This window comes from Atractosteus spatula, chromosome 16, assembly GCF_055471065.1.
Source record: "Atractosteus spatula isolate fAtrSpa1 chromosome 16, fAtrSpa1.hap1, whole genome shotgun sequence".
NCBI classification, from domain to species: Eukaryota; Metazoa; Chordata; class Actinopteri; order Semionotiformes; family Lepisosteidae; genus Atractosteus; species Atractosteus spatula.
This window is the reverse complement of record NC_142721.1, coordinates 16,297,366-16,323,701: the sequence shown is the minus strand read 5'-3', so window position 1 is coordinate 16,323,701 and position 26,336 is coordinate 16,297,366. Positions and strand designations below refer to the sequence as shown.

Genomic DNA, 26,336 nt, shown 5'->3' with positions numbered 1-26,336 from the left:
ATTGCCTTAACCAGAGAAATGCTGTACATTGGTATAATTTAAATGTTCTATGTTAGACTTGTTAAAAGAATAATTATTGCAAAATGTTGCAAAGTTGTATCTTGTAATAAGAATATTTTTTTCTTTGTGGCGCTAATTGGCTTCCATACATAACACTACAGTTATAAGCAGCTGTACGTGGATTTTAACACATAATATATTTTGCAAGATACAAAGAAATAATGCAAAGCCCAATTGCTAGTTTATTTGTCCCACACTCTTACATTTGCTCCCATGTGTACAGATGTGTACTGTATGTTATTCACTACAGCAGTGGTGGGTGAAATGTCTTGCTAAAAGGTACAGCAACAGTCTCTCACACAGGGTTTAAACCCACACCCTTTCATTTAGAAGTTTACAGCCCTGATCTCAGCTCCACACAGCTGTCCGTGTGGTGCTGAGCCTCTCAGTAACCCTGCCAGTCACATTAATTTTTTTTCCCATCACTCCTCCTAGTTGGTCTCGCCTCATCGTGACCTGGACCTGATGAGCTACCCACAGTGCAAGTCCATCGAATCTGCCAGCACGGATCTATGCCGCAGGTCTCTGATGCAGCAGTGGAAGGCCAGGAAAGGCCTGTACCTACATTATAGGGGATAGGATGTTCTGTCTTGGCTCCTCTGCCAGCTTCAGGTCAGCATTCACTAGTTCAGTCAATTTCTAATTACAATGAATAGAAATGACTAATATAAAGGGATGGCGTATTTAATGCTGTAGTGTTTGGCATTAACTCATCTAAATGAGAAAAAATGGCAGCCCCAGCCAAAGGTCAGAGTTGTCAAACCCCCCTCGTTTATGAGGAATGAGACAGGGAAACAGCTGCAAGGGCGCAGACGGGGTGAGAGATGCACATAGAGATGTGGGCAGCCAGCGAGTGTTATTACGAAAGAGAGCAGAATTGGAAGAGGAGAAACAGAAGTGTTTCAGGTACTAGCAGGACTCAAGGTAAATCAATCTCTAGGTCCCAATGGTATCTTACCAGTTAGCAAAGGAAATGAGTGATGTTCTTCAGAACATACTGTATCAATTCAACTCTTCCAAGAGTCACTCAAGTCAGGGTGAATACCCATGAATTGCCAAACAGTAACTGAAGTGCCCGTCCATAAGAAGGGTGACAAAACCAACCCAAGTAATTATAGACCAATAAGTCTAATTTCTGTCAGGTTAGGGAAACAATTGTTAGAACTAAACTAGAGGATCACCTAATTTATATGGAAAAGCCATCCTAGGGCATAGTTAACACAGTTTCAGAAAGATGGATCTTGCTTAATCAACTTGTTAGAATTCTTTGAATAAGCAACAACAGAAATGGACAAGCACAGATCATATGATATTGCGTATTTAGATCTTTAGAAGTTTTATGATAAAGTTCCAGATGAAGACCACTGCTCAAATTCCAGATGAAAGAATTTCAAGGAAATGTGTGAATGAATTAAGAACTGATGAATAAATAGGAAACAAAGACTATAGATAAGGGGTATATAGTCAAATTGTGTGATGTACAGTAATGTACAGTAGTGGAGTACCACAGGGGTCTGTACTAGGACTACTGCTCTTCCTAATTTATATCATTCAGGTTTGTAGATTATGCCAAATCAGGTGGATCAGCAAACATTAAAACTGTTAGCAGAAAATTAAATTAAAAAAGATTTAGTAAAAGACTGGGCAACCACCTGGCAGATGACATCTAATGTTGACAAGTGCAGAGTTTTGCATACAGGTAGTAAAAAACTAAACTACTTAGGATAGTTTTTTATGTTGACATTACTTAAATCTACCAGACAGTGTGGAGAAGCAAAAAAAAAAACGGCAAGCAAAATGTTAGGCTATATACTGTAGCTGGAAGGGTAGGAGTTAAATTAAGGAAAGTCCTGTTAAATTTGTATTATGCAGTCAGGCCCTATTTACAATAGTGTGCACACTTCTGGTTGCTACGTTACAATACATATTGCAGACATTGCTCTGGAATCAGACCTGCAGCTGAACAAGGATGGAGCCTTTCCACCTGAGCTCGTTCAGCTGCTGTAGCAGAGTTGTCTGATCTCAGGTGGCATTTCCATCAGCTGGCTGCCACTGTACTGTATCTGTCAGAGTGAGAATCAGGCCTTGAGGAAGGCCTAGAGCAACCACAAGAAAGTGTCCAGGAACAACATTTGCATGTCTGATGTTTACCTGTCAGGTGGTTTCACACAATTCACATCAAAAACAAACAAGCAAAGGAAATTAAATAGTTGTATTGTTGTGGTATTATGTGTATTTACACAATAACTTAACCATTGATTCTAGAGTTACTATGTAAACTGTAGCTATGTAATTAAAAGTGACTCACAACACAACTTGTGTTCTTTATAAGATATGTGCTCCACATTTGTCTTAATCAAATGACAGAATAGTTGTGACTTAAATCTGCTGTTTTACTATGGACCTTCTGTACACATAATAAAAACAACATAATTTTACAAATAAGGGAAGGCCATTCAGCCAACCCAAGCTTATTTGGTTGTTATTCAAGAATCTCATCCAGCTGTTTCTTGAATGAATACAGATATGTCTCAATTACAGGGTCAGGGAATGTGCTCTACATCTCCACAACATTCTCTGTAAAGAAATTCCCGTTCTCAGTTTTACAGTATGCAGTTCCAAACTGTATCCTTCCGTTCATTGTCCATGAACACTGGTTAATTTATCCATTACTTCATTCAACTCAATTGACTTCTCATTTAAAATACGTAAGTCAATTCAAATCTATAATTGCAGAGAGCCAAAAGTCATAATTAAATATTAAAACACCAATTGACTTCACGCCTTATTTTCATACACATAAATGTGGTGAATTTGAAAGTAGAGAGAGTACAGCAATGTAATTCATGACTACATTGAAAGGCCAAAAAATGTACTGTTTTTAGTATAACATTGGTGTATATGCATCAGTAAGGGGTTGAAAATCAGATGAAATGGACAGATTTAGCTTGTCTTGTTATTTCCATGGCTTTAAGGCAAGGGGAGATTACACTGGAAAACACTGCAATCATCCGCACTCATTACTGGTTCCAGAGGGGTTACAGAGAGTTTCTGTAATTCTGTACTAGCTACAGAGGGGTGTGTGGAACAGTAATGAAGCCAGCACAATAACACATACCATCTTTGGAATTAAAGTACAAATGTAAAACTACAATTCTTCAAATACTAGATCATACAAATCATGAACTGTGAAATCAACTACTACACTGTATCAGATTATAATCTGAAAAGCAATTAAACATCAGTACAGAGTCAAGAAAATAATAGTCTTATTTTAAATGGTCAAAAACTAGCTTCAATTAAGATCTGAAAAACATTCTGTACTGTATAGTTCACATAGGGTTGAATTTTACCCTATTGGTGACCTTCATGAAAGTTCCTGCCTGCCTCATTTCTGCAGTTATTTAATAAATACTCTGAGCTGGGCTCCTGCTCACTGCGACGCTGTATTGGACTGAGTGGTTAAAGATGATGGAAGAATGGTGGTGGTGAAGCTCCTGCTTTTGCTCCTGTTTCATCGTTGTGTTTAACTTCTTGCAAGAAAATTCTACAAGATACCTGTTTACATTGAGGAAGCATCAAGCTCAGCCCCTGATACTTTAGTCCCTCCTTACCTCTGGAGATATAAAAGCCAGAGCTAGAATCCAGGTGGGACACTTTCCCTGAAGATCCTGTGGAGACGCTGCAGCCTATCCATAGTGAACCATGGGAAGAAAGGCAGGGGTACCAGTATTGGTGCTGATGTGGCTGATGATGTTTGCTGCTTATGGCTCTACGCAAACAGGTAGGCAGAGTAGACTGCAGCTACTAAAGGTTTATGTTTAAAATCAGTCAAATGTTGGCAGTGTCAAAGAATACTTTCGGGAACTCGTACACAGATTTAAACAATGAAGATGAATGTGTAATAAAACTGCGGCGTCCACTGACACTTCGGTGTGTCACGCACTTTTTAAATAAGTGCTAAAAGTCGGCACCTGTTGACGTGCTTAATAATGGCACTATTTACCTTCTTCATATTCACCCTTTTTATTCCTGTTGCTTTGTAGTTGTAAATACACAACAATAATCCACAAACCTAACAACCTGCATGAATCATGTCAGGAAAGCTTGAGGCTCTTCTTATTCAAATTCACTTGGGAAATATTTATCTTTATTGGAGAGATTTTTGAATGATGGTATAGGTACAGTTTGTCTAGTGTTTGCAAATACATGCAAAATTTGATTTTTTTAAGAAGGTTTTTTCTTCTGTCAGAAGTTTCTTTTTAGATGAATATATGATGGCAAAAGTGGACCAGCTTTCTGATCTGGTATTTGGAGAATAAATACACAAATCAGCTATTTCAACAAGAATATGAACTAAAACTTAAACACTTCTTTAAGTAACAACAAGCTTAAAAAATACAGCAAGTTTTATCAAAATAAGTGTTTAAAACACAATTTCCAAGATTCTACTAAAACAGTGAGACCTGTACCAACAAACTTCCTTCAGCACTGAACGTCACTGAACATCATTCAGACACTGGTTTCCCTGTGGAAGACCAAGGACTGAGATGGATGGGCTCTGCAGATGTCTGCTCGTTATTGTGCGTGTTTTAGAACTGGTAATGGGGGTGAGTGGTGGGGGAACCTAAGTGCTGTAATGTGGTAACCCCAAAATATACTGTAAGTGGCTGCCGTGTGCAACACAACAGCTGTTCTTAAGAACTGTTGTCAAACTAAGGACTTTTATAGTTTTGCACCTGTTAAACTGGCCGCCCTTCAGCCAGTTGAGCTGCCCTTTGCCCTTCCTCCTAGGCAGTGGCAGTGAGCACATCCAGACGATCTGCAGCACCTGGGGCAACGGGCACTACAAGACTTTCGATGGGGACGTGTACCAGTTCCCGGGGACGTGCGAGTACAACCTGGCCTCCGACTGCCACGAGTCCTACCTGGAGTTCTCCGTGCACATCCAGCGGGCGGAGCATGAGGACCACCCGGTCATCAGCCAGGTGGTCATCACCATCAAGAACGTCGTCGTCGTCCTCCGCAGAAAGCTGGCGTCTGTCAATGGAGACATGTGAGTACTGCTGAGAATGTCTGAAAACTCAATTTATAAAAGGGGGGAACAGAACTGAGCCAAGAAACTGGAAGTGTGCTTCTGTTACAAGTAAAACCTTGGAAATGACACTTAGAATTAGAAGTTAGCAAAATACTTATAAAACAATAACATCTTAAAAAACAGCCAACTAGTTTTTGAAAAGCAAGGTTTTGTTTTAACTAGCTAGAATTCTTCACACAAGCTCAAACAGAGCAGATAATACACGTTGATATATAGACTTCCAAAAACATTTTGTCAAGGTCTCACAAAATTTTAAGGGGCACAATTTTTAATTGAATTGCAGTGGCTTTGGATGTTTGCCCATTATACCTTCCAGCATGTAGGGGCAGCAACATCCTGTAACATTCGTTTTTTAAGGGACAGGGTTGTTAGCCTTGTGCCCAACCTCCAACATGGAGGACCCACTACTCTGAGATGATGAGTCTCATGCTCTACTAACAGAGCTAGTCTGTGCCTGCAATTGAATTGCAGTGGTGTGAATGCTGAAATAGTTGCAAAGGCCTCATAAACACTTGGGCAAGGTCAAGGATTTATCAGACACTTAAAATACCAAATAAAATGTAATATTGATACGTTCAAAGTGCTCTGCACTAATAGTATAAACACATACAATACTGTACATATCGATCCTTATCAGATGTGTGATTCAGACTGTGGGACTGTGTACAGTAAATGTGTTTCCTTACTATCCTGTAACAGTGTCATTTTATGGAAGATGTAAATGAAAGTTATCATTAACAAGAGAGAGTGTGGGTTGCATAATCTCCATTATTTTTTAAACAAATCTACTGTACTTTTTTGAAGAAAAACTGAAATCACAAAAGGTTGTTAATCTGAGAAAAAGACTAGGATTGTCTCAGCTTGCCCTTGACACAAGCTTAACTGGGCAGTTTATATCATAAAATCAAATGACTGATTAATGCGTTTGGCATTACAGCTTATTCATTATTGCTTATTCATTTGGCATTACTGCTTAGCCAGCAGCCATATCACTCTTCAACTCACACCTGGCAACCTACTGAAGCTAAGAAGGTGTGAGCCTGGTCAGTACCTGGATAGGAGACCTCCAGGGAAAAACTAAGCTTGCTGCTGGAAGAGGTGTTAGTGGGGTCAGCAGGGGGCGCTCACCCTGCGGTCTGTGTGGGTCCTAATGCCCCAGTATAGTGACGGGGACACTATACTGTAAAAAGGCGTCGTCCTTCGGATGAGACGTAAAACCGAGGTCCTGCCTCTCTGTGGTCATTAAAAATCCCAGGGCGTTTCTCGAAAAGAGTAGGGGTGTAACCCCGTCATCCTGGCCAAATTTCCCCCTGGCCTTTACCAATCATGGCCTCCTAATAACCCCCCTCTCTGAACTGGCTTCATCACTCTGCTCTCCTCCCCACTGAGAGCTGGTGTGTGTGAGTGTTCTGGAGCACTATGGCTGCCGTCGCATCATCCAGGTGGGGCTGCACATCGGTGGGGGTGGAGGGGATCCCCATTACCTGTAAAGCGCTTTGAGTGGAGTGTCCAGAAAAGCACTATATAAGTGAAAGCAATTATTATTATTATTATTATTCCCTCAGGCTGAGGATTTCTGTCTCTGACTGCTCACTGCAGTATGTACACTGAATGCTGACACCACCTCTCTCCTGGTGCTCGGGCAGGTTATAAAGTATTGGTGTGAGAATCTTTATGTCTCTTCAGAAGCTCAGTTCAAGGACTAAGCTGACAGAAGTGAGAAATCACAAAGGCATGGTAGCAAACATAGAAATCAGCACATGATTTTTAAAACAGTGTTGAGTTCTGAAAATAAATTCAGTTTAACTACACTAGGCTGTTCTTAACTGTTCTATTTACCTGTAGAACTTAACTGTTCTAGGCTGTAAAAGTCTTATATTCTGTCCTTCAAACCATATTTTTTCTTGCGCTCATATTAGTGAGGAAAGCTTCCTCATGCAGGTTGTTTCATTAAGTAAAGTCAGAACAATCTTCTCTCTTTAATGTACACAGTCCAGTTACAGTGTTGAAAATGAATTGCCTTAAAATCAGGCTGCAAAAGACAAGGACCTAAAACTAACGCAATGTATTTCAACCCCAGTGTGAAAACCCCATACTACGGCTCAGGGGTACTGCTGGAGAAGAATGAGGTCTACACGAAGCTGTACGCTAAACTGGGACTCACTGTCATGTGGAACGGAGAAGATGCCATCATGGTAAGAGCCAGGCTGTTTGTCAGCTCTTCAGAGAGGGAAGATTCATTCCCATCCTGTTACCAGTAGGTCACTCCTGGAGCTGTAACGAGACCATAGACATGACTTTGAAATGTTGGCGTGTCTCAGGCCTGACATGCACACATTTCTCCATAAACTTCTGTCAAGACGCCGGGCTACCCCAGTTCTGAACTGAGCATTCTGGGCTTTCTTTCCTCAGCTGGAGCTGGACTCCAAGTACAGGAACCGCACCTGTGGGCTGTGTGGGGATTACAATGGGATCAGCATGTATAATGAGTTCATCTATGAGGGTGAGTTATTGGAACGAGGGACTTTGAAAAGTATGAGACAGTCGGCAATCACACATTGTTGTCAAACATGAATAGTGAAGACTGAGTTTATATACTTGTGAAACTACTTTTCTCATGGTTACTGTATAATTTATATAATATAATAAAACACCTTCTGTGTACTAAACACAAATGAATTTAGTAAACTATTAATCAGTTATTCTGTAAATGTCATATCTTTTGCATTGCCAAAACATATTTAAAACCGTAAACCTTCTTATGCAGGTGAAGCCCTGAGCCCCATTACATTTGGGAACCAGCAGAAGATCCATCGGACCAATGAGGTGTGTGAGGACCCCTATGAGGAGGAGTCAACACCTTCCTGTTCTCAGTATGTGAGTATCACGTCTAAACCTCCAGCTCAGCACAGAATGTGATTGTGTACAGTTTCTCTCTTCAGTGGCTGTAACCTGCCTGTATTGCACCTAGCGCACACCCTGTGAACAGCTGCTCAAGTCCAACACCTGGGCCAACTGTATGAGCTCCGTGGACCCTGAGCCCTACCTCCAGGCCTGCATTCAGGACATGTGCAGCTGTAACTCTACCCTGGGTGACTTCTGTGTGTGCAGCACCCTCTCCGAATTCTCCCGGCAGTGCTCCCATGCTGGTGGCACTCCCCAGAACTGGAGGACTGAGAAATTCTGCGGTAAGATGCATCAGGGTCCAGTGCTAGATTACAGGCAAACTATTTATACCAGATTAGTATTGGGTTATAAGTCATTACTACTTGGATTCTTGCCCTTAGGCTGTAACTGATGTTTTTGCTGCTCCTTGTAAGAGAGCAGGGTTTTTATCCTGAAAACTACTTTGTCTTTTTTGCTGCATAACTGTGAATTGCTTAGCCTTCTTTACTGCTGTGAGAGGCAATATTGTATATAAATATTATCCTTTGCCTTAAATCAAAGAGTCTAGGATCTGCCCTGAAGCAGAAGACCTTTGCAGTATCTTGAAATCAAAGCATCTGACAGACATCTGAACTCCTCACAGCTTCATCCTAATTCATGTCCTCCAGTGCTTAGTGTCATTAACCCATTGCTGTGATGACCTCTAAATATACTGTGTCCAAACTGCAGCCAAGCAGTGTCCCTTCAACATGGTGTACTTGGAGAGCGGCTCCCCCTGTATGAACACCTGCTCCCACACTGACACCAGCAAACTGTGTGAGGAGCATCGCATGGACGGCTGCTTCTGCCCCGCAGGTCAGTGCCCCTGTGTTCTGCAACACCACCCTGTAAAACCAGGATGACATGCTTGGTCTCCAAGACCTGTTTTGGATGCACTGTGCAGTTGTAATTAACAGTATTGCACAAGATGTGAGACTAGAGGCTATTTTAATACAAATGACTAGGAAATAGGATGTTAGACTATTTTACTGGGCAAGTTAGGCTGAGAGCATGACGTGACTGAAGATCCACATACTGTCACAGTGCGTGATCACTAGTGACCAAGTAGAGAAATGGTGACTTGTTCTCCAGTGAAGAGGTTATTTTTGGGTGTTGAAGTCCTTCCAGCAGGAACAGTATGAGAGTGAAACAGGCAGTCTGTCACGGACTGTGGTCTCATGCTGCCCGTCTTTGCTGTGCCACAGGGACGGTGTTTGACGATGTTTCTCAGACCGGGTGCATTCCAGTGGAGCAGTGCCAGTGCAACATGCATGGCAAACACTACCAGCCTGGGGAGACAGTCCAGCAGGAGTGCGAGGAATGGTAAACGGCATCTTCGGCCACTGCAGTGGCTTCTGTCACCTGCAATCTCTCTATCTGATTTAGTGTAGTTTGAAACTGAAATGTAAAAGACCAGGTCCCATCTTATCCTCCCATTAAAATGGATTGTGTTCACAAACACTTATTTCTGTGTGATGTGCTCTGCATGCTGTTGTCTCTTTGGCTTTGAGGCAGAGTTCCTCACAGTGCTGCTGAGCCAGGGGTGATATTCTTCATGCAGGGCGCGGGTGTGAAACTCGAAGGGCTGTTCTGTGTTTCAGTGTGTGTGAGTCGGGGAAGTGGGCCTGTAAGAGCCGGTCCTGTCCTGGGAGCTGTGCCGTGGAGGGGGGAGCTCACATCTCCACCTTTGATGGCAAGACCTACACCTTCCATGGGAACTGCTACTATGTCCTGTCCAAGGTAACGTCCCTGCCCATTACTGTAGGACGTCCTTTCTTTGTCATTTCCAGATGTTGCAAGCTGTCCTATAGAATGTAAATTGGTGCAGTCATCCATGATAAGTTGGCTTGAGTAGGTCAACTCTATTTGTACCCTCTCAGGACTGTGACGGAGCCACGTTCAGCATCCTGGGAGAACTGATTCCCTGTGGCTCCAAGGACTTGGACACCTGTCTGAAGACAGTGGTGGTGCTGTTGGACAATGACAAGAACAATGTGAGTGTGGAGCCAGAGAGACTGGTACTGGAGGGACAAGATACCAGGAAGGACAGGTTTCAGTCACAGTAACTATATTCTTACAAAGAAGAAAAATCCCATTAAAGAACAAACCATAATAAGAGTTGGCAGAAAATGTATGTACCCGATTAGACAGTAGATTTTGTGTTTCCTCCATCTTTATATTCCTTGTTATTGTTGTAGGCGTTGCTGTTTAAAGCTGATGGGAAAGTGCTCCACAACTCGGCTGAGATCAGTCTCCCATACAACACGGGTGAGAACTAGACTTCGTCTGTTGGGAACGTGCCCTGTTCTGTAGGGTGTATGATGAGACTTGAGCTGAGCATTGTGACGGTCACAACAGAGAACTGCATGAATATACGAATAGTCAATACAGATCTAATGGCTTCCATTTCTGTCATTGTTCAGCACACCTCCATGTCTTCAGACCCTCCTCCTTCCATATCATCCTGCAGTCGGACTTCGGTTTGCAGCTGCAGGTCCAGCTGGTTCCCATCATGCAGGTCTATGTGTCCCTGGAGCAGTCCTACAAAACCAAGATGTGTGGTAAGTTGCACTGCATCTGTTCCACAATAAAACCTGAGCTCTCTGGTAGCTGATCTTTGCCCAACAGTCTGTATTGCAGTTCCTTTGCTATGGAAAATGACAGTAAGTTGCTCAGGCAGAAGCCCCACTGTAAGCAGTGTCTTGTGCACAGGTCTGTGTGGAGACTTCAATGACGTTCAGAGTGATGACTTCAAGACCCAGCTTGGGCTGGTGGAAGGCACAGCTGCCCCCTTTGCCAACTCCTGGAAGGCCCAGGCCAGCTGTCCAGACAGGTCTGACCGGCTGGATGACCCCTGTGCCCTCAGTGTGGAGACGGGTGAGAGTCCAAGAGCTGCCTTCCATGTCCATATACAGCATGTGCTGGCCAGATAATGGGACTGAGTGTATTCAACCATTTGTCTAAAAACTGCATCTCTGCCACGTTGGAGTCTAAAGGTGTACAGGGATTTGTGTTCTGAATATGCTGCAAATGTTTAAGAACATGTCTGGATATTGCAGCGATTGTTTTATTATTAGTAATTAAGACAAAAATAGACATTAGCTTTTCTGTATCACACTGGAAGAGACTTAACTGGATGATGAAAAAACAGCAAGAGGAAGGTGAATATCAGCCTCACAACAAAAGCTTGAGTGAATAATGACTACGAGATTCCTCATCTTATTCCTCATAAAGACACTGACAGAGACAATAAGGAGAGCTAATCAGATCAATTTTGGTCATGTCAGATCTCTGATGCAAAACATTTTCTTGCTTCAATTTTTAACATCTAACAGCTAATAGTCAGGTTTTTTCTAAAGTTGTGCATCATCAGCCTATAAATGAAAGTTGATGCCATACAAACAGTATGAAGAGTCTGTACTGTAACTCAAAACCTTCACTACAATTGACAATCTTGACTAGATTTTAATAAAAAATGTCCAGGATTTTATTCCTTCATGAGTTTGGGCAGTACGCAATACCAACAATTTGATAACAGAAAACAATCTGTTGGATTTATCATAGGCTGTCACTATAAATGGTAATAATTGATGGTATTGATTATTAGGGGTCTGTAAAACTAGTCCATTACAGTAGTTCTGTGGAACTGAGGTGTTCCTGTGCTTCTATCCCACAGAGAACTATGCTGAACACTGGTGCTCCATTCTGGAGACTGACAGTAAGTTTGCTGAGTGTCATGCGCTGGTGAATCCCAAGGACTACTACAAGGTATGGATGTGAACTCCAAATCCAGATCATCTTGATCTGTAGAGAAAGTGAAGGAAATAATTCTACGGGTCAATTTGGATGTCTAATGTATAGCTAGTTTCCTGCCTGCTGTGATTCCAGAAATGCGTGTACTCCACCTGTAACTGTGAGAAGAGTGAGGACTGCCTGTGCGCTGCCTTGTCCTCCTATGTGCGAGCCTGTGCTGCCAAGGGTGTGAGTCTGCGGGACTGGAGGAGCACTGTGTGTGGTGAGTGGGGGAGGGAGGGACTGGGGCAGAAATCACACTGGAGTAGTGCTGACATACAGTACAGTAGGGGGTGTACTGATCCTCAGAACCACACAGAGAAACCAGCTGTTTTGGGCACATTAGCTGAACCCTTTACAAAAAATGTAAAAGAGGACAAAATATGGGAAATTTTACAGCTGCCAAACCCCACCTCAGCTATCCCATGTGATTCAGACCAAGATGACTGGTGTATCTGCCTGTTTTGCTGTAATGGGCCTGTGTGCCAGAGTCCTGTTTGCTGAATATAGTAACAGCAGCAACTCCAATAATGAAAGAGTCCTTCTGTGTTTCACTCTGTCAATGGTGACCTTGCATTGCCCATTGCTCATTACAGGCTCTTGGCCTGTACAAGGGATTGCACATCTGAACCCGTTAAGATTGCACCATGCCCAGTGACACCTCATTTAGAATATTGTATATAATTGTAGTGACTGGGTTACTAAAGATATTTCTGCTCTGGAATCAGTCTAGAGAAGATCAACCAGGCACATCCCTGGGATCAGAGGGAATATCCTAAACTGACTACAAATACTGAATCACTTTAGTCTCAAACAAGGAGGGCTCAAGCAATATCACTTGCTATAGTACTGTAGTAGATGAGTAGAACCTTGCAGCATAACCCCGGTCTTGTTAAGAACATAAGAATTCCTCCATAAGAACTAATGATGATCGTTTATTCCATGCTGAAAAGAGAAGAAAAGAAACACAACGTTTTGGCTGTGAAGCCTTCACACCCGAAGAAGGCTCCACAGCTGAAACGTTGTGTTTCCTTTCTTCTCTTCTCAGCACGGAATAAACCTTTACTTGATCCTTTGCAATCTACACATGCTGACGCAGCTGCCTACTGGAACTAATGATGATAATAATGAGATAATGAGAATCTCAACAATTACTAATCAAGATGAGATTAATTCAACTTTTAAACAGTTTCACTCTAATCTTTATAGAACTGATCACTTGCCTAATGATGTAGACATTCAGTCATTCCTGAAGACTATTAAACTCCCTACTCTTTCAGCTGAAGAGTTAAAAAGCCTAGATTCTCCTCTCTCATTGGACAAACTGTACAAAGCTTCGTTCAGCATGTGTAATGGAAAACCACTAAGACTGGGTGGTTTCCAGCTACATTTTATAAACATTTTTAGCATTTTCTCTCATCTACTCTATTTAATATGTTTATTGATGTCACATCTAAGAATAAGTTCCCTGAACATATGAATACAGCTCTGATTATTCTTATAGTTAAAAAAGATAACAACCTATCCTCTTGCTCAAACAATTGTCCACTAAGATTGTTAAATGTGGACCTTAAAATGATTTGTAAAATTAATAGATTAGCCTCTGTGATCCAGAGATTAATTAATTCTGACCAAACTGGATTGTTTAAAGGAAGACAAGCATCAGATAATAGTAAGTGTTTAATTAATCTCATCTATCATGCTAAGCAATTGTCCTTTGACAGAGTCAATTGGAGCAATGGGGTTTGGACCTGGCTTCATCCACTGGATTCAGACCCTATATAATTGTCCTAAAGCCTCAGTTTTTACTATTAGAAAGATATGTAGTATTTTATACTCTGTGATGGACCTAGACAAGGCTGTCCTCTTTCCCCTCTACTATTTGATATCTTTATTGAACCATTATCCTTAGCAAATCTGATTATATTACTGGTATTACTGTACTGTACTACAGAGCACAAAATTAGTATTTATGCAGATGGCTTTTTATTTACAAAATCCTAAAACGTCTCTTCTTGCCTTCTTAAACTTTTGGTAATATTCCAGGATACAAGGTCAACAAGGTCAATTGGTCCAAATAAGAAGTCTTTCCACTAAACAGATTGGAGTCGGGATACTCTGGCTAGCTCTTTACCTTTTAAACTGAACCTTTCTGGTTTTAGATATCTTGGTGTATGAATACGCTTAAATCTGTCTGATCCCTCTACTTGATTCTGTTACATTGCAATGACTTCAATGGATTGCCAGACTCTCTAATGGGGCGTATTGCTGCAGTAAAGATAAGAATACTTCCTCACATTAATTACATGCTTTCTATACTTCCCATCTTTCCAAATCAAAAATGGTTTTCTAAACTGGAAAGTGTACTAATCAGATTCTATTGGAAAAATAAAACAGTCGTATTAAACTTTCAACTATTCAAAATAATACAAAACAGGTTGGCATATCAGCTCCTAGCTTTCTTCATTACTTGCCATTTACTCAATGGTTTAACCAGAGTCAATTAGATACCTATTCTTGGTTGGAATTAGAGCAGGAGTCTAGTACCCCAGTGCTGTTACATCTCCCTTTGCTTGGCAACTCAGTTAAAAAAATGGTTTAAATAATGACTATTTAAACTATTTTAACATGGGTTAAAAATCCATGTATTTCATCCATAACTGAAATATGGTTTAAGATGAATGAAATTCACAAATAGAAAATCATTTTCTCTTTTAACTTCTATTTGGCATAATCCTGATTTCATAATCAATAAGAAACGTATAGGCTTCTCAATTTGCTACTCAAAAGGCATTAAACAGCTCGGACAACCTTACAATAAGAGCCAGTTGATTCCATTTTCTAGATTAGTATTCTCTCCCCCAAAGCCAATTATTTCAATTTATGCAGGTTTTTAAAGACAAACTTTCCTCACTCCCATTGTTACCTTATCATTTAAAGACGACAGATATACTTCTTAACTTGCCAAGAAACCGGTGTTCGGTGTGTAAAATATACAGAATACTGGATGCATTAGACACTGGAATGTATTTACAGTACCAAGTGTAAAGTGGCCACGGTTATATCCTAAGACATTTCATCGGAACTCTGATCGCCAATATGTCTCAATATATTTACAGTAAATGTTCTACTAATAAAAAAAATCCACTCATTAAGTATAAAGTTTTACACATTATACACTTTACTCCAAGAACTTGTGACCTTGAAACACACCAACATTGCAATGAAATCCTGCCATGTCTTCTGAAAATCCTGTCTTTCATTTTTGGTGTGAAATGACATTATATTAAATTAGATAGAAAAAATATATTTTTCTTTCACAAAGGACATCAGATATGTTTGAAATTCTTTTATTTGGGAAAACTATGATGTCTATTAAAAATCAAATATTGACATTTCATGATATTTGGGTGCCATTCATTACTCATCTTCATTTGTATGGGAGGTGATCCTGATCTCATTACTATTGTATATATTTTTCTCCTTTTCTTTAGACTTGATGTTGAATGTTTTTTTTCTGTTATCCCTTTCTTGTTTCTTTCCTGTCCTCATCATTCTCCTTTTGTGATATATTGATGTCTTTCTTTGTTGCCCTATGTTGCTGCAATTGTTGAAATTATGTAATTTTTGTTTGTTTCCAATAAAAAAACACTAAAAAACAACATGAGAATTGTTACCAAATGACGCAACTAGTTCATTTGATTAAAATAGTTTGTTGCAAGCAATTATACTGCACAATTGTTTGTCCACCATCATAAGTGAATAGTAGGTAATCAGTTCTCTAATCAAATATTTTATGAAATGAAGGGGATAGATTTGAAATTGGTACCAATAGCTTTTGTTGCATTATTGCTGCCTCTCAGTATCTAATGATTGGGAATGTACGGTAGATGATGTCTTGTATTTTACTTATTTCAAATTCACTTCAATGACTTTTGTTATAGAAAAGACTGAATCCCTTTATTGGCTTGGCACTTTTTATTGTATAGCTTTATGCATCAGGAAGCATCTCAGTAGACTACCTCTCTTCTGTCAAAGAGAAAGCCTCTAAAACTAAAAATCAGCCTTTTCAGATGTTTGAATAGTCCTGAATTTGTGTTCTTTATACTGTATTTTTGTTACTGTATTCCATTTTATTAAATAAACAACTATGTTTGGATAAATAAGCAAAAAGTCAAAACTTCCATAAAATACTATTATTTTGAAAAAGATTGACTTACATACAGTATGATATTAAATGAAAAATATTTGTTTGATAGCAGTGAACATTTTGGCAGCTGTTGAAAAATGAAATATTGTTCTACTATAGTACAAGTGCTCCAAGAACAACTGTGTGAGTGTAATAGTTATATTTAACAGGATCACACTGTTAGTTTAACTGCTTTAATTAAAGAAACAGTGCAAATATTGTGATTCACCTAATTAAATTATAATCCCATCCTTAATTTCTTTATATGTGATAAGACACACAGACACACTGTTACTGTTACTGATGGTCATTAATTGTGCATGTTCTGATTCACAGACACATATATAGAGAGCTGTCCTGACACCCAGAACTTCTCCTATGGGCTCAGTGGCTGCCAGCGCACCTGTCTCTCCCTCAGCTCTGATCTCCAGTACTGCTCCCCCACCTTCCTGCCTGTGGATGGCTGCACCTGCCCTGACGGTCTGTACCAGGATGAGGGTGGCATCTGTGTGCCCATGGCCAGCTGCCCCTGCTTCCACAATGGAGACCGAATCCAGCCTGGGAAATCCATCACAACCAAGGATGAGCAGTGGTAGATACCATTTCCAGTATTCTTTAATAGACTTACAAATGGGAGATTACGAAAGTGGTGAAAATCAGGATGAAGCAAAAAGGTCAGCATTATATGAATCAAAATCCATTATTCAGTCCACTTTCTTTCTTCCTGGGGTATCAAGCCGGTTACTGGCTGATCCTTTTCAACCAGGCTCCATAAATGGTGCCCTCACTGCATGCAGCTTTGGTCTGCCCAACACAAAAGCAGGCCTGGTTCTATTCGTCAACACTGGGCTACTGGGAGTGAAGCTGTTCTGGCCCAAATTAATGCCCACTGCCTCCAGCTGGCACTACAGTGTGAACTCCCAGATCAGTTCAAATCGGTGCTGTCTAATCTTATTGCTGGGAGTCAGAGAAATGGCAGCAAGGCCAATGTTAACTGGAGACCTGATGGGTTCATTGCTCTATCTGTGCTCCTGCTGCAGTGAGGAAGGGAAAGTTAAGGAATGAAATCCTGGCCCCCTGATACCTAGCAGAGCTTCACTGGAGAGGCTGAAAGACCCTGAATGTTGCCTGAGTCACAGCTGCAGACAGATGTAGGTGGTGACACAGACAGCTTGTTAGTCCTGCAGACAGAAGTGAGTTCTTGAAGAGGCGTGTATGCAGGTTCGCCAAGGAAAAGCTGTCCCTGCCGTAGGACACAGTCTCTAGGATGACAGGGCAGGCCTCAGAGCTGTTGCCCTGCTCTTGCAGTGTCTTGCAACTCACCCAGCCCCCTGAGGTAGCCTGATTGTTATAAGGACTCTGGTAATGCCACAGGCCTCTCACAGGGACCCAGGGGCTCAGGCTACTGACACCAATACTGTCAGTACTTCTGCCTCCGGGAAAGCTGCTTCCAGTGCTGCTGTGCTCTGTGTCTTCTGTCGGCCGGGGCTCTTCCTTCTCTGGCAGCTTGTGGAAGCCAGGTGGAGGTGCAGGAAGCTGAGATCCACCCTCAGGTGTGGTTCCTTTGGGTGTAGAGGCCTGTTACTGTGGAGCTGGTGGCTGTTTGGCAGTCTCTGTCTCGAGTGGTGGACCGCTGTCTGCAGTCTTTTATGCAGTAGAACATTCTACCGTAGACAGTTCTAGCCCTGACATTTGATCATCCAAAGAAAACAGATGACCCTGACACCTCTGCATCTATCAAACTCTCTTTTGACCTGTTGCTCTTTGATTCTGTCTCTCCCACATTTGAACACCAATTATGTAACTTATTCCCTAGCTCTTTGTAAATTATTTTTATTTCACTCGAAATCAGAATTTGACCAAGCGGTTTAGTTAGTAAGTAAAATAACTATTTATAACCCCCAAAGTGATTTCTAGCAACATACAGTACTTGAGCGGCTGGTATAACTAGAGGCACGTGAGCTCTTTGTTCTCTGGCACAGCTTTGGTGAGAGGAGTAATAATCCAGGCACACTTGGTTAAACAAATATTTATTAGAATGACAAGACACAAACTACACTACACAAAACAAAACATACTATACAACACACTAGTTACTCTATGTACAGTAATTACAAACAAGGTGTTTCTGAGGCCTAACATTCTGGTCACCCAGAAAACCCCAGACTGCTGCTATGCAAAGTTCTTAATGCCCACAGAGGCCAGACAGGAGAGAAGCTGCCTTCTAACTAAATACTGTACAATGTAACCTGCAGTTAAATCTCTCTCTCTGCACCCTGGATGCACAAAATAAATGGGAGCCTATATCCCTATCCATAAAAAAGCACCCTTAGCAGGAAAGACATTTCTAACTGAGGTATCTTTTACACAACAAACCCAAGTTCCCTAAAAACACAGAATAGCATGCTCTCTCTAGCAAGGTTCAAATGCTTAGCTCCAGTCAGGTTTGGTTTGGAAGTAGGGGCTCTCGCCTGGCTACTTAAGCTTCAAGTCCCAACTCTTCTGGACACTTGTCTCTCCTCTCCTTGTTCCCTGCCTCTGCCTTCTTCTCTTTCTCTGTGCTCTTATATTGCGTGTTTCTGTACTGCTCCTTGACAATCATTAACCCACAACTTACCTACTGTACAGTAGGTACTGTATACTAAGGTAAACTTTACAATTTTGTCTGCTCAAGGGACCCCTGTAACAATACTGTACACCCGATTATCAGTGAGATTCAAACAAATGGTGGCATAATTGTCTTTTTCTTAAGTGAACTGCAGCATAAAACCAATGCAGGGACAATGTCACATTTTAGTATATAATTTTAAATGCATCTGTTTTAATACTCCTTTTTCTTCTTGTTATCACTGAGACATGTAACCTACACATTCTGTGTTTTCAGCGTGTGCACCAATGGGAAGTTACACTGCCTGTCTACAGAAACATCGACAAGTAAGTACCATGGGCTTGTGGCTAGCAAAGCATGCAGAGAGCTCTTGGTTTCTTCTGCTGGCTCTGACTCCCTGTGTCCTGTGTACTGCAGGCTGCCCATCCCCCATGACCTACTTCAACTGTTCCACAGCCAGGCCAGGCTCTCCAGGCCTGGAGTGTCAGAAGACGTGTAAGAATCTGGCGATGGAATGTGTGAGTACAAGCACCCTTCCTGTCAGTAACACAGCCTGTCACTTACAGTAAGTACAGGTACCTTACATAATATTTTTAGCTGTTCTAAAGTTTTTATATATTGATTTCAGTATTCACAAAATATGAATAAAGTTTTGTGTTTAAATAAAAAAGCCCACTCAGTTTGTGCTGGGTGTCCTTTGTCCCTGCAGTACACCGTTGGGTGCGTGTCGGGGTGCAAGTGTCCCGATGGGCTTTATGACGACGGGATGGAAAACTGTGTCCTTGAACATCAGTGCCCCTGTTTCCATAATGGAGATGTCTTTGCTCCTGGGGTGACACTGAAGGACAAGTGCAACACCTGGTAGGTCCTTCACTAGAGCAAATCAGCTTATCAACTTCAGACTCTTCTCGCTATAGAGAAGTGTAAGAATATAACTTGAATACGTTTTATCAGAATACATCATTTACAGTACACCTCACACTACGCCTCATGTATACATTTCAACATTCATAACTGCTGCAATGCAAAATGCTTGATGCTTGATAATACACCAGACTACAGAGGGGTACTTTCTGTGTAAATTTAAGCTGTGCTCATCAGGATACTCCTGTTGATATTGACAGCTGGTGTGATTCCAGCTCTCTTCCCCCGGTTAAATGTTTTTGGTGACTCTCTCTCCAGCACCTGCAAGGCAGGGCAGTGGCAGTGCACGAAGGAGAAATGCCCGGGCATCTGCACCATCTATGGCAGTGGGCACTACATCACCTTCGATGAGCAGAGGTTTGGCTTTGATGGAGACTGTGGATATGTGGCAGCTCAGGTACTGTAACAGTCTATCAGCCCAAAGTGTGTTATGAATATGCACAGTAGCTGCTGTTTCATAAGGTAGTTTATGCTGTTATCTTTGTTTTTTAAAAAATCAATATCCTTGCACAGAAAACAACAATTAAATAAGAATTTATAAACTAATCTTGTAACAATTATGTTTGATTTTTTTTATTTTTTAAAAATATTATAACTATGACTACTGTGTTTATTTTACAGGACATGTGTGGAGATAAATCTGCAAACGGCACCTTCAGTGTGATCACTGAAAACATTCCCTGTGGAACAACAGGCACAACCTGCTCCAAATCAGTGCGGATTTATATGGGGGTAAGAGCCATTTCCTGAATATCATCATAGCTACTTCTTTCAGGTATATCGTCATCCTTCTAGATCCAATCTCAAGCTGTACTCTATTGGCAGAACTGTTCTCCCATGTTTCTGAACCCAGCGCTGAGACGTTGTCTGGTTTACTGCAAGCCTCCCCACTATCTCTTGTTGTAGAAACTGGTATAAATGTTGGGGTCACCAGGAGCTGAGCTGTCTGTCTTTCACAGAGAACTGAGCTGAAGCTGTCTGATGGAAAGTATGAAGTAACTAAACTAGACTGGGGAGAACAGGTGACGTACAGAGTGCGGTCTGTTGGCATGTACCTCGTTATCGACTCCAGCGTTGGGCTGAAGGTACTGTGGGACCGGAAGACAGCCCTCTACATCATCCTGGATCCATCATACGCAGTGAGTCAGGACTGCCTGCAGTCAAGGTCGTCTGGTATAAAAGAAAGTTAGTGGGGATTTAGCAGAAGAGACCCCATACTGTTTTCTATCATGTTGCATAGTTGGCAATGTGGAATTACTCTTCTTGTAAAGTATAAAGTACTGCTAGACTTGTGCACTCAGCTCTAATTTCTCAGCATGAAGTGGCTTGTGGGAGGGGTTCTGCAGTGCTGCTGTCGCAGGATGTACCCTGAGTGCACCGCAGGCTCCCTGACTCGTGCCCTGTGTCTCCTCTAGGGGCAGGTGTGCGGCCTGTGTGGGAACTTCGATGACAACGGGAAGAACGACTTCACCACCAAGGGCCAGCTGGTGGTGGCCAGCCCCCTGGAGTTTGGGAACAGCTGGAAGGTGTCCAGCAGCTGTCCTGATGCAGAGCTCCATGACCCCTGCTCTGTGAATCCCTTCCGCCATGGCTGGGCTAAGCTGAAGTGCAGCATCATTAAGGGAGACACCTTTGAGAACTGCCATCCTATGGTACACCACACCACAGACAATTCACAGACAATTCACATCTTAAATGTGGACTTTGTATTAAAACAAAGGTTTTATTAATTAGTCACAGATCATTATTAAAATTGTACTTTGACAAAGGCCAAGCCTGATGAGTTTAGATTTGACTTTAAAATCCTGCTTATAACTTGTATTATAACAGTGCTCTGATTGCTCTGATAATTTTTTACAAGTAGGTTTGTATAATAAAAACAATTTATTATTATCACAATCATCTTCACTATTTGGATAACTCGTGTCTAAGCACTTGTGTTGTATATCTTGACTGAATTTGGTTAGGGTTATTTAAAATATCCAAAATGTTTATAAGCAAGCTGAGTGTGTGGTTTTGATGATGTGTGATAAATGTAAAAAGCAGTGTGTCTTGGCCCTTCCCTGTGCAGGTGGACCCCAGTCCGTATTATGACGCCTGTGTTCATGACTCCTGTGCCTGTGACACTGGAGGAGACTGTGAGTGCTTCTGCACAGCTGTGGCTGCCTATGCTGCAGCCTGTAATAAAGCCGGTGTTTGTGTGGCCTGGAGAACACCAGAGATCTGCCGTGAGTAGAGTTTACAAAATACGAGTTTATATTTATGGTTCTGCATTTTGCTTTGTAGTTGCTGCTGCAATTCATGCCTTTGAAAGATACTATCTATAGTGTCTGAAACACCTACATTTCTTGTTTAATAGTTGTATTAATATCACTTAGATTTTTATTGTTTTTGCTATGCATCTTATTCAGTACATGATTGGTACAGTATGATAATATCTGCAATGTAAAATAACAAATAGGATGGGTGTATAAGTCTGTTCCAATTAGATAGATTCTTAACTTATATGACTTTCTGCACAAGTACAGAGTGAAAGCAGTTGAACTTCAGTACAGTTATCTCTCTGTAAGTAAAAACGGGTTCATTGCAAGTAGATGGCCAACCAACAAAGTCAGAACTCAGAGCTTGAAATGAAGGTTATGTATTCTGAATTATGCATTCTGTTTAAGGATTGTATATGTGTTTTGTCTCTTGCAGCTGTGTTCTGTGACTTCTACAACCCCCCTGGAGAGGACTGTGAGTGGCACTACAGTCCTTGCCACAGCCCCTGCATTAAAACCTGCGAGAACCCGGAGGGAAACTGTAGCAACTCACTCCTGAAACTGGAGGGTGAGACTACAAAAACATCATTTCAGCCTGTTTGTCTCCATTCACCACATTCTGATAATCCTCCCACCATTATACTATGGCAGTGGACGATGATAGACTATGAATATAGATACTGCAGATAAAAAGCAAACAAACTTTATATGTCAAAAAGCAGACTTAATACGTGTTTAAAGACACTTTGCGGATCCCAGAACAGACTGCATCATTATTACCAATTGCAGCTATAAGAAATTAGCTTGTTTCTAAGTACTGTATAATTACAACATGTTTTTCTCTGTTGCTTTGTAGGCTGCTACGCCAGATGCCCTCCAGACAAACCCCTGTTTGATGAAGAAACCAAAACCTGTGTGGAGAAATGTGGATGCTATATAGATGAAATTCTCTATCGTCCTGGGCAGGACGTTCCCACTGCTGAAAAGTGTACCACGTGGTAAGGCACTCTCAAAAAGAACTACTCATCCAAACTTAAATAATTTTACATCTCTCAAATTGGCTATTGGCAATTCTGTCCTTGACTCTCTTTATCAACAGTTGTACTACCACAGCAGGTTAACATCCTCTGAAATGTAAGCTGCTGGGTCATCTGTTTCTTTTCCACACAGTGAGTCCAGTGTTAACAAGAGAGTTAACAGATGGAGGATGGATACTTTTCCTAACCATAACATTAAAGGCCACAAATGGGCGCTGTGAGGGTAACTTTCCTCCCACAACCCCAGTGGGACTCAGTTGTGTGACACATCTGGGGTATCAGTCAATTCAAGCCATTCCAGATTCATACTAGAGCAGATGAAGACTGCACCCTGAATGGGCACATTTACTGGATAAACTAATTCAGAACCATGGAACAATCAATCTGATAACTGTCACAATATGCTCAGCAAACACAAAACACCTCTGAGAAAGCTGTGGGTTTTATTGGTAAATATATATTTATGATCTAAACTATCTAAACTGATGACTGTCAGAATCCTATGCAGACAGCGCAATCCGGAAGGGAGTGAGAAAACACAGGGAAAAAAGACTAGGATAGGGGCTGGAAGAAGAACAGGGGGCATGTCCAAGGTGCGCTGGTGCTCGATGGGTGTGTCCAGGGCAAACAAGTCCAAAGGGAGTCCATGAGAATAACCTGAGAAAGCCAATGTCCAGAGCCGGGTGATCCATCCTGACACAGACGAACGAAGTTAAAAGCCGGAGCGGGATCTGGCGAAGGGTCGGGGGGAATAAAAGGGGGTAACGGGGCCAGGAGCTCCCAGTCCCGGACCCAGATGGTCAGGACGCCGTTGCGAAGCCTGTGCCGTCGAGCCCCTCCTGGACTCGCGGGTAGGCGGGCTTCCGGGCGTCCGTCTTCCAAAGCTGAGCCCAGATTGGCAGGAACGCCTGGCTCTTATAGGACGGGGGCAGGTGTGGGAGATCAAGAACAGACAAGGAAGGGCTGGAGCGTCCTTAAGAGGAGGGGTTTACGAGTGTGACAATGACGTGTACTTTGTTTTTATTGTTGCAGTAAATGCACACAATCTGGAAACACAAAATGTGAAAGGAAGCCTGGTGAGTAATTTAAATATAGGCACTTTATAATTGCTGAATGTCTTGAGTCCATGACTCAGTTTGAATCTGCTTTCCACAGGTTGTTGCTTTTACAATGGAAAGGAGTACAAGGAAGGAGAATCCACTTCCCAGGACAACAAAGAAGGAGAATGTGTAACAAACATATGTAGAAATGGAACCATAACAACATTCAACTGCATTATTACTACAACCATTACATCTACAACTCCCACTACTACACCCACAACAAGTAAAAACTATTTGAGTAATTCTGTTGTTTTAGAATATTGCCAATAACCTAGTGCTCTGTTCGACTACAATAACACAATACTACAATCATATGGTTTTTTGTGTAACTAAGCAGAAAGAGAGAATGATGTAGCTAAAGAGAAAGAATTTAGATAAGGTTAACAGTTTCTGAAGAAAAATGTTCAGAATTCTCTGAGCTTAACACTCAACGGGTCTATAGGTATAGAAATTTAGTAAAAGCTGGAAATCACTTAAAGAAAAGGAGAGAGTAAAATACATAAACAGGACGAATTTAAACTGAAGTCTCATTATAATAAAAAAAATATATAAATATTTTTGTAAAAATTATAACTTTGTCTTTTTCACCCACAGTAACACCTGCAACTACCACCCCCCACATTTCTACAACACGTAAGTCTATTCTGATTTGCCAATTCTCATATTCTTTACACACAAGGCTTAATGTTGATGTTCAAAGCTCTCACAGGTCAAAACGGAGAATGTGAGTGTACATTTCTTCCTCTGAACTACTGTATTTTAAGAAGGAGAGCTGAAAGACCCAATGCTTTCTTACATTATATACAGTTTGATTAGGACAGTACAATTTTTTAAAACTTTTTTCAGCTTGTGAGAGGAGATGCACATGGACTTCCTGGTTTGATACTACTGATCCAGAGTTCACACCTGATGGTGATGACTGGGAGACCTATGAGAATATTAAAAGCAAGGGTGACAACATCTGTGATCACCCAGAGGACATCAAGTGCAGGGCAGTGTCCTACCCCGAGTACACCCTGGAGGAAGTGGGACAGAGGGTGCAGTGCAATGTCTCTTTTGGCCTGATCTGCAAGAAAGAAGACAACGTGAATTTAATTCCTCCCAAGTGCTACAACTATGAGATTCAAGTGCTTTGTTGCAGTAATACCTGTCCACCTACAACAACCCCCTACCCTCCCTCTACAACAATCACCCCTCCACCTCCTACAACAACCCCCTACACCCCCTCCACAACAATCACACCTCCACCTCCCTCTACAACAACCCCCCACACCCCCTCTACAACAATCACTCCTCCACCTCCTACAACAACCCCTTACACTCCCTCTACAACAATCACCCCTCCACCTCCTACAACAACCCCCTCCACCCCCTCTACAACAATCACCCCTCCACCTCCTACAACAACCCCCCACACCCCCTCTACAACAACCCCCTACACCCCCTCTACAACAATCACCACCCCTCCACCTCCTACAACAACCCCCTACACCCCCTCTACAACAATCACCCCTCCACCTCCCTCTACAACAACCCCCCACACGCCCTCTACAACAATCACCCCTCCACCTCCTACAACAACCCCCTACACCCCCTCTACAACAATCACCCCTCCACCTCCTACAACAACCCCCTACACCCCCTCTACAACAATCACCCCTCCACCTCCTACAACAACCCCCTACACCCCCTCTACAACAATCACTCCTCCACCTCCTACAACAACCCCCCACACTCCCTCTACAACAATCACCCCTCCACCTCCTACAACAACCCCCTACACCCCCTCTACAACAATCACTCCTCCACCTCCTACAACAACCCCCCACACCCCCTCTACAACAATCACCCCTCCACCTCCTACAACAACCCCCTACACCCCCTCTACAACAATCACCCCTCCACCTCCTACAACAACCCCCTACAGCACCTCTACAACAATCACCCCTCCACCTCCTACAACAACTACCCACACTCCCTCTACAACAATCACCCCTCCACCTCCTACAACAACCCCCTACACCCCCTCTACAACAATCACCCCTCCACCTCCTACAACAACCCCCCACACTCCCTCTACAACAATCACCCCTCCACCTCCTACAACAACCCCCTATACCCCCTCTACAACAATCACCCCTCCACCTCCTACAACAACAACCCCCCACACTCCTTCTACAACAATCACCCCTCCACCTCCTACAACAACCCCCTACACCCCCTCTACAACAATCACCCCTCCACCTCCTACAACAACCCCCTACACCCCCTCTACAACAATCACCCCTCCACCTCCTACAACAACCCCCCATACCCCCTCTACAACAACCCCCTACACC

At 42.1% G+C, this 26,336-nt stretch overlaps 1 protein-coding gene across 1 annotated transcript; it reads left to right on the top strand.

Moving 5' to 3' along the window:
- Positions 1 to 3,740: 3,740 nt before the first annotated feature.
- Positions 3,741 to 26,336, top strand: LOC148819675 (mucin-2-like; the record flags this gene model as incomplete). The annotated part of the gene is made up of 30 exons (XM_088935210.1): positions 3,741 to 3,844; positions 4,855 to 5,116; positions 7,239 to 7,353; positions 7,571 to 7,661; positions 7,926 to 8,035; positions 8,130 to 8,346; positions 8,774 to 8,899; positions 9,289 to 9,406; positions 9,685 to 9,823; positions 9,964 to 10,077; positions 10,282 to 10,351; positions 10,507 to 10,644; positions 10,796 to 10,960; positions 11,760 to 11,851; positions 11,972 to 12,098; positions 16,401 to 16,656; positions 18,949 to 18,998; positions 19,090 to 19,190; positions 19,382 to 19,533; positions 19,855 to 19,993; positions 20,218 to 20,328; positions 20,556 to 20,735; positions 21,012 to 21,248; positions 21,668 to 21,824; positions 22,294 to 22,425; positions 22,714 to 22,855; positions 23,927 to 23,970; positions 24,050 to 24,220; positions 24,592 to 24,630; positions 24,844 to 26,336. Coding segments are annotated over exons 1-30 (5,367 nt in total), but the record flags the coding sequence as incomplete, so codon positions are not given.